Source organism: Lepidochelys kempii, chromosome 11, assembly GCF_965140285.1.
Source record: "Lepidochelys kempii isolate rLepKem1 chromosome 11, rLepKem1.hap1, whole genome shotgun sequence".
In the NCBI taxonomy this organism is placed as follows: domain Eukaryota; kingdom Metazoa; phylum Chordata; order Testudines; family Cheloniidae; genus Lepidochelys; species Lepidochelys kempii.
Genome location: NC_136390.1, coordinates 28,168,942 through 28,185,508, shown reverse-complemented (window position 1 = coordinate 28,185,508; position 16,567 = coordinate 28,168,942). Strand labels below are relative to the sequence as shown.

The 16,567-nt window shown below is 42.4% G+C and overlaps 1 protein-coding gene across 6 annotated transcripts in view; it reads left to right on the top strand.

Annotated features, from left to right (window-relative positions):
* Positions 1-16,567, top strand: part of CACNB4 (calcium voltage-gated channel auxiliary subunit beta 4) — a 189,324-nt gene that overhangs the window by 144,903 nt on the left and 27,854 nt on the right. For all 6 annotated transcript variants that reach the window (XR_012154249.2, XM_073305466.2, XM_073305465.2 and 3 more), the window contains 3 exons: positions 10,483-10,592; positions 12,172-12,323; positions 14,346-14,441. Coding sequence is in view for 5 of the 6 variants with exons in the window: in XM_073305466.2 (XP_073161567.1) it covers positions 10,483-10,592; positions 12,172-12,323; positions 14,346-14,441 (358 nt within the window). In the remaining variant the exon portion in view is untranslated. The remainder of the gene's footprint in view (positions 1-10,482; positions 10,593-12,171; positions 12,324-14,345; positions 14,442-16,567) is intronic.

Below are 16,567 nucleotides of genomic sequence, written 5' to 3'. Positions count from 1 at the left end.
TACTGCTGCTCTCAGGTGTTGTTGGGGAAGTCTCTGATGATCTAGGCAGGGATCAGCAACCTTTGGCATGCGGCCCATCAGGGAAATCCGCTGGCAGTCCAGGATGGTTTGTTTACCTGCAGTGTTTGTAGGTTTGGCCGATCACAGCTCCCACTGGCCGCGGTTCACCGTTCCAGGCTAATGGGGGCTGCAGGAAGCAGTGTGGGTCAAGGGATGTCCTGGCCGCCACTTCCCACAGCCCTCATTGGCCTGGAACGGTGAACCGCAGCCAGTGGGAGCTGCAGTCGCCTGAACCTGTGGACGCTGCAGGTAAACAAACCGCCTCGGCTCGCCAGCGGATTTCCCTGGTGGGCTGCGTGCCAAAGGTTGCCGATCCCTGTTCTAGGGGTTGGCTCAACCCCCGGGGAAGTCCTGGTAAAGGCACTGTAATGGCAAAAAGCAAAATTGGCATTTCAGTTGTTGCTATCAAACATATATAGTTGATATTTTCTGTGGTATCCACTCCAGGGAAATTACTTTCTGTATATATACACCCAATAGACAGGGCTCCCTTTTTTGTCATTCATTCCTTTTTGGTAGTAAGTACCCATTTGTAGATTATTAGAACTTCGGTCCTAGATCCTTTGAACTCTGCTTTCCATGGGCACACCGCATGCTCTCACATGTCAAAAAATGCAGCAGAACTTTAGGAGAGACTCCAACGGCTTTAAAAGCCTTCCTGATTTAATGACAAACAGCCTATTACCGAGACTGTGACATTGTGCAGAGTTGGTTTCTGGAAGGATAACCTCTTTGCTAAGATTTTTAAATGTATCCAGATGAGAAGCCCAGTGCTGGCTCAAGTGACCAATCTCACTAAGCTAAAGGCTACAAGTCATTAAAACTTGGTTCATGGGATAATTCCTACAGACCCTGTTGTTTGTGTGGATGGGTTTAAAAAGTACAATATTTTCTTAAATATCAAGATAACTGAAGATAGTGCATGCATCCGATGAAATGAGCTGTAGCTCACGAAAGCTTATGCTCAAATAAATGTGTTAGTCTCTAAGGTGCCACAAGTACCCCTTTTCTTTTTGCGAATTCAGACTAACTTGGCTGTTACTCTGAAACCGGAAGGTAGTGCTGACTGTTTTGTTTGTGTTTCTGGATTGGTTCAAATGGATTGTTGTAAGGATCCAACATGGTGACTGAGCTGCTGAAACTAAACCTGTAGCCCTTATCTAGAGTAAGGTGGTGTAAGTTTCATACATTGATTAGTGGGTGAAAGTCTAAACTGGTGTTAGAGGTTCACTGTGCTCATTGGTTTCCACTTGTAGATTCTAGGCCATCAGTGATGAAAGTGAAGTTGTGGGGCCACAAGACTCCTGAAACTTTCATCTACTAGCTGCAGCCCTGAAAGCAGACAGCACTTGACAGTAAAGAGTGTGGTCAGAGAGTCAAGGATATGTGATGAGTCAATGCACCTTCCAGCAGAGCTCCAGTAGGGCCCCAGCTATCCTTTTAAAGAGCCTAAACTGGTGTAACTTACATGCTGAGGGGCTGGAAGAATGTGTGAAAATATGAAAGTCAGAATGCAGGAGGAGCTACTTGAACTAACCCCCTCCACTTAGTGCTTTTTTCCATGTGGCCCCTTGCTGTGTGAGTTGCATAAATTTAGACTCAATGGGTCAAATCTGCCCTGAATTATAGGTGTGAAATTCCACTGAAGTCAGTACACTTGCATGTGTGTAACGTAGCACACAATGTGGGCAAATCAATGTTTTTAGTGGCTGATTAGTTGTTATTAAAGCTGTGGCCTTTGACTTCAAATGACTCTGATGCTATGTTAACATCAAGGTAGGGGACCTGAGCTCCCTAGAGTTAATGTGATAAATATAAAGGGGTTAGTATTGTGACACAGGAGGAGGAGATGGCAAGCACATCTGAGATGATGGCCCTCCTAGGAATTTGCTACTTTTTGAAGCCTTCATAGAATTATGGGAGAAGAGTGGACTGCTATCACTGTGGGATGTGGGATCTCCTAAGACAAAAAGCTGAAGAATACCTAAAATTCTAAACTCTCTAATACTTTGGCACTCCAATGTAGAATTTGCTGATGAAAAGGGTTAATTTCACATGGAGTAGTATTTAATTACAGTAGCTCTGAACTGTCCAAATTACATTTCTTTAGGACAATTTGTGACATGGTCACATAATAAATGCTTGTCTTAAGCCTCTGGGGTACCTTTAGTGCCATTTTTCTGTTGTTGCGATATATATCTCAGATCTGAATACAAGCCACTTACTTGACTGTCAGAAAAAGCATTTCAACTGTAGAAAATTGACTACATTTTTGTCAAAAGTCAGCAGTTAAATGAGTCCCATTCTTCAGAGTGCCTGGTCGTTGATAAAGATGTTAAATAGTGTAGGGCCAAGAGCTGATCCCTGTGGGACCCCACAGTTACATTTTGGCACCTGTTACTTAGCCAGTTTTTAATCCTTTTAATGTGTGCCATGCTGATTTTTATATTCTAATTTTTCAATCAAAATGACATGCGGTACGAAGTCAAATGCCTTATAGAAGTTTATTATGTTAACACTATTGCCTTTATAAACCAAACTTGTAATCTCATCAAAAGAAGATGTGAAGTTGTTTGACAGAATCTATTTTCCATAAATCCATGTTGATATGTATTAATTACATTCACCTCTTTTACTTCTATATTAATCAAGTCCTATAACAGCTGTTCCATTATCTTGCTTGTGGTTGATGTCAGGCAGACAGGCCTGTAATTACTTGTGTTATCTTGTTTACCCTTTTAAAAATTGTTACAACATTAACTTTCTTCTGGAACTTCCCCAGTGCTTTAAGACTTATTGAAAATCAACATTAATGGTCCAGCAAGCTCCTCAGACAACTCTTAAAATTCTTGGATGCATATTATTTGGACCTGCTGACTTTAAAAGTCTAACCTTAGTAGCTTCTTCTTAATATCCTCCAGAGATATACTAGTAGCATGGGAAGAGTGTTATCTTCACCGTATGATGAAATTGCATCATCTGTTTTTCCCCAAATACATAACAGAAATATTTATTGAATACATCTGTCTTTTCTGCATTATTATTGATTATTCTACCATTTACATCTAGTAGTAATAGACCAATACCATTGGTGGGATTCTTTTTGTTCCTAATATATTTAAAAAACTCCTTATTATTGGCCTTAACTCTGCTAGCCAGAGATTTCTCCTGCTGTTCCTTGGCTTCTCTTATCAACATTTTACAATTAATAACTTCTGATTTATATTAATTATTATTAACTTCCCCCTTCTTCCATTTGTTATATATATATTTTTATTATTTACAGATGCCTTCACTTCCTCTCAAAACCAGGACAGTTTTTTAACTAACACAGTCTTCTTCCTTGATTGTGGCTTTTAGGGCATTTAGTGAGGTGTACTTAAATGATTCCCAGTGATCATTCACATTTTTTTTATTAAAATTTTCCTCCCACCTGTTTTGTCTCTATTGTTTTCGGTTTTGTGAAACTGGCCCTATTAAAGCACTAAGTGTATATATATTACTGGTTTGGACTGTGTTCAGCTTGCACGTTAGATATGTGATCAAGGGAGGATCACTTGTACCTAAGCTACCATTAACTTTTAATTCTGTGATCAGTTCCTCTTTATTTGTTAGGTCTAAACTAGAAATTCCCCATGTTGACTGCAACATTTTTTCAGTTATGAAATTATCTATTATGCTTAAAAATTCTAAGGATGTTTTACTACTGGCAGCATGAGACCTCCAGCATGTGTCATTCAAATTGAAGTTCCGGCATGATCACACAGCTTTCCTGCCTACACATTGTACACAGGTACATAAGGAGATGGTCATCCAGTTCCCTAGTGTGATTTAGTGGTCCACAGTAGACCCCAACTAAGACTCCATCTTGTGCTTTATCTGTTAGGACATTGATCCATAAGCATTAGGATAATTTTCTTCTGAGTTATCAGTGACTTGGGAACAGGTAATGCCATTTTTTATATGGAGTGCTACTCCCCCTATGCTTTTGCCCATTTGATCCTTCCTAAATAGGTTATAATCATTGATTTTAACATTCCACTTGTGTGAATCATCCCACCAGGTTTCAATAATACCAACTACATTGAATTTATGCTCATAAATCAGAAGATCCAATTCCTCTTGTTTATTACCCAGGCTCCTAGCATTGATGTATAGGCAATTAAAGAATTTCTTCTCCATGTCCTTTGGTTCCTTGATTATTGTTCTCAACATCTTGATATTGTGCTGAGTTCTCATATCTTCACTCTTTTAACCCTCCCTTTTTGTTAGTAGTTTAATTCCCTCCATCCATGCCTGTACTGATATGGGCCCAATGACGTGTGGCAGCCTAAGTGCTCTGCAGTACTCCTCACCGCTGCTCCAGAAAGTGTTTGTTTCTTAGTACTTGTGGCCAGGAGCAGCCAGGGTTCTGGAGGCCCCAAGCCAGCTGATTCTTGGGGCGACAGAGCACTGCTGGATGCACTAGCTCGGTCCCAGTCTAGTGTTCCATTGAGCAGTGGGTCATATCCTTCCCTGTTGTTTCATGCTGTAATGATCCATGGGTCTAGAATTTGGGGTTGTGAAGTTCTGGGTGACCACTGCCTCTGTGTCACCACTGGGGAGCCAGGTGAGGCAGCACCCAGCCATTACTGGAGAGCTAGGTACCGCAGCAAGCACTACCCAAAGAAGCCAGAGCAACAGAACTTTGGTCCACACCAACTGTTTAAACCAGGAGTTACCCTAAGGAGCCGTCTGAGCAACAACGTAGATTCTAGCTTATCACCTTGTCTTTTGCCTCCTCTTGCTCCTGACTTCTGCCTTTGACCCAGGCCTGGCTTTACTTTGGTACCTGCCTCCTGACTCAGCTTGGTAGCTAATCTCCATTCTTGCCTTCAACCCTGGCCCAGCAGCTACTACTGGCCTGGTCACCTAAGGCCCAGCCATTACCCATGGATGATCGTGAAGGAGAAGGGAGCTCCCTGTGCCTCTTTCCCCACAGTGTACATGCCCTTAATATGCAGGCTTAAATTAGAAGTCCTCTAAAATAAGATTATCCAGTTAGGTTGTGGAGTAGGGGTGGGGTAGGTATTCATGGGAGGCAGAGAAGTGTCTACAACTCCTCCCTAACCCGTGAATAGCTCCAAGGAATGACTGCTTTAGCTGCAGGCTCTGGTGTAAGACATGTAGCCCTTCCCCAGTTTTTAATTTGCCGAACACAGATGACATTAGCAAAACCCACAAACTTAATATTTGATTTAAAACCTGGTGGATTGAGCATTTTACACAGCAGCCTGCAGTTTAATATGTCATTTCTCTGAGCTCTTCATGATTCTCGTTCATACCCTCTCTTTCCCCGCCCTCCTTCCCCCTCCCACTCCTGAGCTGTTTGACTAATCTTATTTCACTTCAGTTTATTGCATGGATTCCCAGGACACATTTGTATTAAGAGTAGGTACAGAGCAGTGACATCTGTTCTCTTCCCAGTTGTTGGCACGTGTCCTTCAGCTTTGCATACGCCTATGGTAGCTGGAAGTCATTATCTTTAATAGGAAACCATGGCAACTGGAAGTGACAAGTCCTGTCAAAGTTGCTGGGATGTGATTGCTATGAACATATCTTTTGTGAAGTATATTTCTGTACTGTATGGGAGAAGTACTGCGGCGTATCAGAAGCCACAAAAATCAGTAATGTTTGTATCTGTAATATCTGTTTACACAGGAGAAGAAGAAAAGTAAAGCATCCTTATAAACCCCCCTTTAGTTGTAAAATCTAGTCAGAGGTACTATCCTGTAGCCTTTCCCTGATGTGTATTTAGTCCATGCAGAGAGAAGAGAGAAATAGAGAGGGTCCATCTGTAATCTATGTCACTGTCCGTTTTACAAATTGTCCCATTGCTGTTAGCTCTTAGCAGGGCGGATCAGACAGAGGTATGAATTTCATCCACAGATAGCTGAAGTGAGGCGCTAACAGCCTAAAATCTTAAAGGGACACAATCGACTTGAAATCGAATCAGTTTTTGAAAAAAATAAGTTAAATGGTATTTCAGGTGCTACAATTGCCTCTCAGTCCCCCACCAGTTTTTATAGGTTTCCAACCGTATTTTCCTAATTTTTTTAAAAAAAATTCTCTCCACTGTTACTGTGTGACAAATCTACACCCACAACAAGGGGGAATGGCCATGGAAAGAGATTTTCCTAAGACTTTCTGTGGGATTTATTCTCTTAAATCCCTTAAATACTTTGTGAAAATCTCACCTAAATGATACAGAGGAAACAGTGAAACTGCTAAGACTGTGAGGAATTGATTTAAGCTTAGTTGATGTAAGGCATTCTGAAACCACAATAAGAGTGTCCGCACAGGAGGTTTCTACCAATCTAACTAAAGTTAGAAACCAATTTAGTTAATCAGTTTTGTGTACAGCTCTATTCTAGAGCAGTGGTTCCCAAACTGGGGTTCGTGAAATGTTACAGGGGGTTCTCGGGGGAAAAAATTCCCTAATGGCAGACAGAGCTGTCCCTAGGGATCCCGGGCAGCATGGGCCCAGCAGCCCAGAGCCCCTGGACTTCCAAGAGTTAAGCAATTCAAAGCAAGCATATCTATCCCACTGAGGAGATTTAAATGTCAAGACTCCTTATAAGATATGGAAAGGGAGAGGGATAGTTTTTGCTGTTTTGAAAATTAAATAGGCAGCTAGTATTGTTTTTAAAATTATTATGAAGAACAAGTTTAAGCTTTGTTGTAATGTGCGTTGTTTGCCTGGACTGCTCGAGACCTGAATGCTTGTGTAGGAGGAACTCTTTGCGTTAACTTCTTAAATATCTTCATGCTGTTTCACATCTGATACTCCTTGATGAAACATAGAAGCCTTGTCTTATAACAGGCTTATTCAAAGTGATACAAGCTACAAAAGTAAGATCTTGGAAGAGCATTGCCGTTTTCATAATGTAATAAAAATACTGTAATGATAAATAATAATTATTAATAGTGTGTAATAAGCAAGTCATAAAACAAATTTTATATTTCCAAGATCACTGCTTTTTATAATTTATACTCAGGTAAAGGAGAAAATCCCTGCAAATACTCATTTTTAGGATGGGGTTTGCAAAACTTAACATTTTATTGAAAGGGGTTCACAGATTGTTAAAGTTTGGGAACCACTGCTCTAGAGCTATGTGAATAACAGATTTTGTTTGGGTTCACTGGCAATTCAGAAAAATAATATTTAAAAAATGGTTTTGAGTGGAACCAAAAACTAAATTTTTGAAATTTTTTTGGTTAATTTTAAAGTTAAAAAAAATTATTTCTAGATGAACAAAGTGTTTCATTCAACCCTAAACAAAAATGTTTTCTTCTGATTTCCAGCATTTTTTAACATTTTAAAAGAAATTTGAAAGAAATTTCAAACAGAAAAGTCATTTCAAGCCCATTCCAGGATAGCACAAACAAGTCCAAATAAAAGGCCAAACAAATCTTTAGAGTAATAGCCCTTCTGACCCTCTGAGGCTTCCGTGTAGTCCCCTTGTTGGCTCTATCTCAGGGCCTCCTCCTGCAGAAGCCTAACCTGCCCCGGTAGTGTTCTTCCTCAGTTGTTACTTGTCTGTTTTAAACCTTATCCCCGGGCTTCCCTCCACCAGAGAGACCTGTCTCCTCTGCAGTCTCTCTCCAACTGAGCTCCCTCAGTCTACTTATAAGGCCAACTTTGCCTTCTCTGGCCAGGAGCACCTCCTCCAGGTGCAGAGTATGACTAATTGGTGTTCTTTCCCTTGCCTTGCCAATGGTAGGAGTTAAATCCCGTCACACTCCCCTTGTATCAGTCCACTCAAGGATTAGGAACGATTGTAATCCCTGCATTCATGTGTTAGGGAAGGGGCTCCACTATATTCTCCCATTCTACATCAGTTTACAGAGCTGGGCAGCCATAGAGTGCACATGATATGTGCTACTTGCAGCTCTGAGAAGAACTGTGCTCCCTGAGGTACAGAGGAATACCTCTCCACACCACTCTACCCTCCCTCCCTGCAAAATGATCCCTCCGTGCTATTTCCAGCTCCGGCCTATGACTGAATGCCACCCTCTAGCCTGTAGTGTGAGGAGTAGTCTTTGCAGTGACCTACTTCATATAGTCCAGCTTGGTGCATGTGTGCATAAGTGTGACAGAGAGAGGTGGTTAGAATTTCCCAGCTTCCAAGCCTGTGTTCTAATTTTGCCTCTGATATGGACTTCCTTTGCAGCCTTGGGAAAGTGACTTAACTAGCCTGCTCTAGAATGCAGGATGCATAGTGTAGGGGATAGCTCGCTGGATTGGGATCCTGAGGACCTCATTTTAATTACCAGTCACAGACACTCCTTTGTGACCTTCGGCAAGTAACCCAACCCTGTGCCTCCGTTTCCTGTCTGCAAAGTGGCAACAATTGCCTACTTCACAAGAGTTTGTGCGAATAAATCCATTAATGACTATGAGACCTAGATAGATAGAATATCTCTGTTGCCATTCCCCAAACCGTGTACTGGGGATTACATTCTTTACTTACCTCAGAGGGATGTTTATAAAATGCTTTGAAGATGAAGTATTATTATTATTTTTATTTTATTATGGCTCTGCTGTTCTACTTGGCCTGAGATCCACTTTAGGTTGTGAAATAATTTTTGATAATCACACCTAGGGTGACCAAGTGTCCGGTTTTTAACCAGAACACCCGGTCAAAAAGGGATCCTGATGGCTTTGGTCAGCACCACTGACCGGGCTGTTAAAAGTCCGGTCGGCGATGCTGCGGGGCTAAAGCAGGCTAGTCCCTACCTGTCCTGGCACCGCACTGCACCCTGGAAGCAGCCAGCAGGTCCGGGTCCTAGGTGGGGGTGGGGCACAGGGTTCTGCACGCTATTCCTGCCCCAAGCACCAGCTCAGCACTTCCACTGGCTGGAAACCAGTTCCCAGCCAATGGGAGCTGCGGGTGGGGGGAGCAGTGCCTGCAGGTGAGAGCAGCACACGGAGCCTCCTGGCCCCCACGCCTAGGACCTGGACTTGCTGGCCTCTTCCAGGGTGCAGCGCGGTGCCAGGACAGGCAGGCAGCCTGCCTTAGCCCTGCTGCGCCGCTGACCAGGAACCACCCAAGGTAAACCCGTGCCCCAACCCTGAGGCCCAATCACCTGCCCCAGTCCTGAGCGCCCCCCCCAACCCTGAGCCCCCTCCTGTACCCCAAGCCCCTCATCTCTGGCCCCACCCCAGAGCCTGCACCCCCAGCTGGAGCCCTCACCCCCCCCCCACATCCCAACCCCCTGCCCCAGCCCAGAGCCCCCTCCCACACCTTGAACGCTTCATCCCCGACCCCACCCCAGAGTCTGCACACCTAGCCGGAACTCTCATTTGCCCCCCTCCCCATACCCCAATCCCCTGCCTCAACCCGCAGTCCCCTCCTGCACTCGGAATCCCTCGGCCCCACCCCCCCAGTCTGGAGCCCCCTCCTGCACTCCAAACCCCTCATCCCCGGCTCCCCCCGAGAGTAAGCACTCCCAGTCCAGAGCCCTCACCCCCTCCCACACCCCAACCCCCTGCCTCAACCTCCAGCCCCCCTCCAACATTCCAAATTCCTCATTCCCGTTGCCCAGCCTGGAGCCCCCTCCCACACCTTTAACCCCTCATCCCTGGCCCCAGCCCAGAGTCTGCACCCCCCGCCAGCACCCTCTCTCCCTGCACCCGCCCAGAGCCCCCTCTCACACACTGAACCCCTCATCCCAGCCCCACCGCAGAGCCCCCAGCCGGAGCCCTCACTCCCTCCCACACCCCGACTCCCTGCCCCATCCTAGAGCCCCCTCCCGCACCTTGAAGCCTTCATTTTTGGCCCCATCCCGGACCCCCCTTGTTAGTTAGAGCCCTCACTGCCTCCCACACCCCAACCCCCTGCCCCAGCCCAGTGAAAGTGAGTGAGGGTGGGGAAGAGCGGGGGAATGTAGTGAGCAGGGGAGGGGCCTCCTGGTGGGGCAGGGCCTTGGGGAAGGCGCGGGGCTAGGGTGTTGGGTTTTTGTGATTAGAAAGTTGGCAATCCTAATCACACCTCATTAGCACAGGGAAAAGTTTGTGTTAGTGTCTCAGTATAGGTAGATGGATGGCTACATACAGAAAGAGAGAGAAATATATGTAGTAGTGAGTGTGGTATTAGAAATGATGTTTTCACACGTATATATTATCAGTTAAAAGTGAAATAGACAAACGTACAATTGTGTGGAGGTTTTTTAGTGCTTGAGTATCATAGGTTTTACTTGAAAGGAGAGCTTCTTTCTGCCTCTTTTTCTTACTTTAATGATATAATTCAACTATAAAACACATCTGATTGGTGTTATACTATGTTCACATTCTACAACACAAAGTAGATGTAAATCACATACAGTACAGTAAAAATATGACTGCAGTGTTTTTGTTTTTTCCTGTGTTCTTATTCATAGGATATCAATAACTAGAGTGACAGCCGACATTTCTCTTGCTAAGAGGTCTGTCCTAAATAATCCGAGCAAGAGGGCAATAATTGAGCGGTCGAATACCAGGTCCAGTTTAGGTAAGATGTTAGCACATGTACTGCACTGCACATAGTTACGTCCTGGAGCAAAGTGACAGCTTTTAAATGTCATGAGCCCTTCCATTATAATCATGAGATGCCTATAGTATTAGCCACTGGAAACCAGCAGGTTCTTGCAAAAACTGGATTACAGCTTTATGGGATCCCATAGAGCCTGTGAGATTTCCAGACGAAAGGCCTTTTTAGCAGTCCACCAGAACTTGTTGGCACCAGTATCTTATTCACGTATGCCTGATCCATTGCCTGTTGAAGTCAATAAGAAGAGCTTTTGTAATTGACTTCAGTGGGCTTTGGATCAGGCCCATAAACTGTATCTGAATTTAACTCCAAGTGATCTATTCCTTTATTGATGCAGAGGATTTAAATAGGTAAATCCAAATTTCATATGTGCTGATGGGAGAAAAAGGCTCCTGGGGATAAAATTCACCCCAGTGTGGCTGGGCAAAGCTCAGTGCACTATGGAAGCTTCATATTAAGTGCCTAAGTGGAACATTAGTAAGGCATACTTAGAACCTTTTCTGGGCCTTGTACATTAAGGTTTGCTTCATTCTGAGTGACTGATTTTGTATTTTAAGTCACGAATAGTGCTAAGAAAACAACTGTGAAATGTTTAGAAATAATTAGTTTGCTCATGTAGCCAGGTTATTGGGTGAACCATATTGTTTCTAACTGATTTAGAGTCTGTGTGTGTTTAGGGGCGCCTAAGAACAAATCTTAAGAAGTAATCTTATGCTTTATAGATTATTGAAGTAGCAGTTAGGTGGATAGACTACACTGACTATAATTTTTATTATTTCCAAATACAGCAAATATACCAACATACCAGATTAATCATAGTATGCAAAATAAATAAATAGGGTTAGTATAAAGTGAGGGGCAGGAAAGTGATCTTTCTTCAGGGTCTATGTTAATCATAGACCTCTAAAAACTCAGCCCAAATTGCTTTGATTTTTTCAGGCATTCCCTTTCTGCAAAATGCCAGTCATTCATTAGCTGCGAGGTCAGCCATATCACTGAGCCAGGCATCAATATTTGGTGGGGATCCACTTTTCTATTTTTGCATGATTAATTTTTTAGCCACTAAAGCTCCATTTTGGAACCGTGCTGCTTTGTTACCAGGTAATCTCTAGATATTGGAAATATATCCAAGAATGAAACTTAAGGGGGCAGGCTCCAATTTAGCATCCAATATCAAATTGGTCCTATGACCCAACTTATATCAGAAATTCTTGATACGGGGTGCTCCCAAAACATATGAGCTAATATGACATCAAGGGAGTTACATTGCCAACAACAGTCCTCATTCATGAGGCTTATTACCATTAGCGTATGTGGAGACCAAAGTAGCATTTTTAAAAACAGTCTAAAAATGTATGTTCTGTACTTGCATCGCCTGTTCTAGTCTCCTGTGTAAATCACAAATGTTTGTTTATGCATGAAGTCCATATATTGTACATATACTGTACACCAAAACCAATGACACGTGATTTATTTTTCTAAACAGTATTGGGGTAGAGCAGTTATGACCTGTTGTTTTGGTTTTGGTGTTGTTGTTTAGCTGAAGTGCAGAGTGAAATTGAAAGAATCTTTGAGTTGGCAAGATCCTTACAGCTGGTTGTCCTAGATGCGGATACTATCAATCATCCAGCACAACTTATTAAGACATCTTTAGCACCGATTATAGTTCATGTTAAAGTGTCATCTCCAAAGGTAATTATAATCATCTTTAAAATACATGCATTTTACTTTTAAAATGTTACATGCTCGTTGTCCTCTGAGATAGGGTGTGTTCTCTTTTTACCTCAAAATGCACATGTTGACACCAATGAGAGCTTTGTGCTCATATGAGAAGAAAACCATTCTGTTGTATACAGGTTCTTGTACAGGCCCATCCCTGTAATATCTGAGCCCTTTCCAGTAGTGCATTAAATGCCATGACTAAGCCTCTGTCTCATGTGGTTCCTTTTTTATTTTTTTCTCTCTCCTTTCTCTAGAGGGGGAATCCTTCTGTGTTTAACATCCTCATGCAACTATTCACCTTGAAAATAGATATTTATTTTCAATTACAATTGTAGTGAGTTTAATGTTCATGAAAGGTGCTGCATTCACAGCCATAGAGATTTAAACCCTTAATTCATCTTCAGAACAAGTGCCATCTCTCCTCACTCCACCAATGTGCCTTAACTCTCCCTTGGAGGGCCACCTCTAGAGGTGAGAGATTAGATCAGTCCTTGGTGCTTCTTATTGAGACTCCCAACCAGGATACTAGATAGTGCCAGTTGTGGTTTTTGGGATGTCCTCTGGGTTCTTCATGTAGAGCACAAAAACCACAAAAGTGATTTTTTAAAAGTGCTGCTTTAAGGTTCTTAATAACCTTTGCACACTTACGCCTTGTCTGTATTATTGCACCAGTTAAACTGAAGATGTATTTTTAAATCTATTTAAACCTGGCTTATATTGATTTTAGCGTAATTCAGTTACTAACTAAATAAAGCTAAAATAATATAAACAAGGAGGACATTGATATGAGAGAGTCTATGCAGGGGTTTGCACCAATTTTCATTTAAAAAAACAATTTTAATGTAATTCTGAAAGTTTTAATATAGACAAGGCTGTAGCCCCTATACTGGTTTAGCAGTCAATGCCTGACTACTTGTGTTCTTTCACAATTTGCTTCTTGTTACATTAACTATTGGCAGTTAAGGATGGCTACTATTATCTAGCATTATACTTCAGTACCATAGACTTCAGGGTGAGTAACTTTTTCCAGATCCTTCACTCGCTCTTCCAGAAAACCTACATGTTTTCTAAAACTAAAAGTCTGAATCCTCACGTGGTGCAAATGGAGGTAGGGTGATGTATGTCAGTTGAGGATCTGGCTCACATTCTGTAAGGAAACAGCATAATTTAAGTTTTAACAGCACCCCTTAATGCACTTATAATAATATAAAGTTCTTAATGTAAACTCAGTGTCCATAATTTGCATATTCCCTGCTGACTGCTATTGAATTTTCCTGATATGGTGCTGGTTGTACTAGCTACACCCATTCTATTGAATGGAAAGTTATCTGGCAAGTGAGTTGGGGAGGATCAAGAGCACAAAGGTCAAGGGCACACTTTTCTTTTTGAAGTCTTTCACCCAAAGGCTTGTGAGCAGCGTGTTTGATACTATAATTTTCTTTTATAGTTTATAGATAAAGAATTTAGAATTCCTAATTTCTCCCACCCCCTAAATTCTATTAATGAGCATACTGCAGAAAAAAATAATGAGGTAATATGAACTGTGGGTGTTAAAAAACCTTCTGTATCAAAATATACTTCCGAGCAGACTGTCACCATAATATCAGTATTGCACAGCATAATATACTATTACTGTTATGCTATAATCAAGCTGGTGCAACTGCATAATTTTCAGGGAGCATTGGAAAATAGTCCTTTAGAAAATTATATTTGTTGACAATAACCTAGTACTTAGAACCAGAACAAAGCAAAATCACACTTTAAACTGCATTTGGAAAATATGCTTTGGGTCGAATTCTATGCCGAGATAAACATGCAGAAATCCCAGTGAAGTAAATTGAAGAATTTGCATCTGTCTGATGACAAAATTTGATCCATTATATTAAATGTAATACAAATAAGACTTATTACATTGGTTAATCCTGTCATTGGCATTTGGATCTCTTGTATCTGGGGATGTTTGACTCTTGTTTTCCTCTTTTCCTCTCTCAGGTTTTGCAGCGACTGATTAAATCCAGAGGAAAGTCACAAAGTAAACACTTAAATGTTCAGTTGGTGGCAGCTGATAAACTTGCACAATGTCCACCAGTAAGTACAGAAAAAATCAACAAGAATAAAACTTCAGATCAATGAACTGGAGTTTTGTACATTTCTACTGTGTTTATCATTGATATAGTTGCATTCACATGTTGTCAGTTGACTTTTTGGTGATGCTCACAGCCCTCCAGTCCTAGACCAGCTAAGAGGGGAAAAAAAAAAGTCAACACTATTCAGTCACTTTTTATATTCAAAAAAGTAGCTTGTCTGGGGCCCTATAATAACCTGCATCTCAAAATTGAGTTTCTGGCACTTCAGCAAAGAATGCTTTCAAAAGATCATCTGTTGAGACATTCCGGTTGGCCCAGTGGAGCTAGACAATTATCGCAAGCCACCTTGTTGGGATCATGATTAGCCATTTTAATTGATGCAGAGTCCTGCAGTTAGCAGGCCTGCAAGCTGCCCCAGATGTTTAGGCCAGCTGATGGGGTAGTTTTCTATGGGGAGGGTATATGGGTGTATGTGGAAAAGCAGCTAAAATTGTTTCGACTTTTGAAACTCAGCCCAAGGTTTTGTTGCAGGACAAACCTTTTTGTGAAATGCACACAGGTGGTAACTTGCCTATATGACAACCCAATGTCTATGCATGAGAATGAGCATGGTAAGACATAACAGTCCACGTCACAACATGGGGCCTTATTGGGAAATCTATCGTAGGTTTTTCTAGAGCACCCACTGGTGTAGGATCAAAGAGAAAAATCATGGAAAAACATGGAAAAATCAGATTTGAAGAATGAGAGCTATAGTGGACTTCAAATAACAGAATCCTCTCAGCTCTTCCCAACCTCTAGGAAGTTCTCTTTTGGTGTATATCTACATTTCTAGCTATCCTCCTTCAAGTCCATCTAAAGAGGTGGTGGACTTAGCAGTAATTTATTGTAAGGGTCAGAAGGGAATTGGGTGCTGCTGTCACAGTCCCAGCTGCCAAGCAGGAAGCCTACTGTAAGGGTCTCCTTAATCCAAGAATAGAGAAATATGGGAGACCTATAAGGCCATGTCTACGCGACCAGTTATGGCAAAACTTATGTCGTTCAGGGGTATGAAAAAACACCCCCTTGAGCAACATAAGTTTTGCCGGAATAAGTGGTAGAGAGCACAGTGTTGTGTCAGCAGAAGAACTTCTCCTGCCAACATAGCTACTGCCGCTCATTGGGGGTACAGTCCATGTCAACGGGCGAGATCTCTCCTAGTGGCATAGAGTGACTTCACAAGAGATCTTATAGTGATGCAACTGTATCTGTACAGCTATGCTGCTGTAAGCTCTCTAATGTAGACAAGTCAGTGTGTCATCCAACAGATATAGGAAGGTTAAGAAACAGCCACTGCCTCCGATAGGATGCCAGCTAGTAACTTGTTAGACAAAAAAGATGCTCTCAAACATCCAAGAGCTGTTTTTTGAGTCCTCAAGCTGATCATGGTTGAGAGGTTGATTCTGTGGTTCTGTCCAGACTCGGTGTGGAAATTGTGGGATTTTTTGTTGTTTGTTGAATCGGGTGAGTCTTGGTCCACATGTGAACTTGCACTGAAATGATAAAAGGTGTGAATTGAAACCAATTTAGTCATTTTGGTGCATGTCTTTGTGTGGACACTGTTATTTCAGAATGAAAGTGGCTAACCTCAAACCACTTTTATTTCAAAAGAAGAGTGTCCACACACACATCTGCCCAAAAATAACTAAACTGATTTTGCATGTACCTGGAGGTACTTAACCCCATCTGAAACACTGCTTAACACCTAGTCTAGATGCAGTTTGACACCCTTACCATCATGTTACCTGGCAGGGGTTGATGCTAACCTGATTATAAAGGTGTTAGACTTTGTCTAGATTAGAATTTGAAGCAAGTCTTGGGGTTTGTCTACACTGGCAGTTTACAGCGCTGCAACTTTCTCGCTCAGGGGTGTGAAAAAACACACCCCTGAGCGCAGCAAGTTTCAGCGCTGTAAAGCGCCAGTGTAGACAGTGCTGTGAGCCGCGCCCCTCATGGAGGTGGGTTTTTTTAGAGTGCTGGCAGAGCTCTCTCCCAGTGCTCTGCCGTGACTACACAAGCCACGTTAAAGCACTGCTGCTTTAGTGTTGCCAGTGTAGACTAGCCCTTAGTTAAGTCTAGTGTAGACAA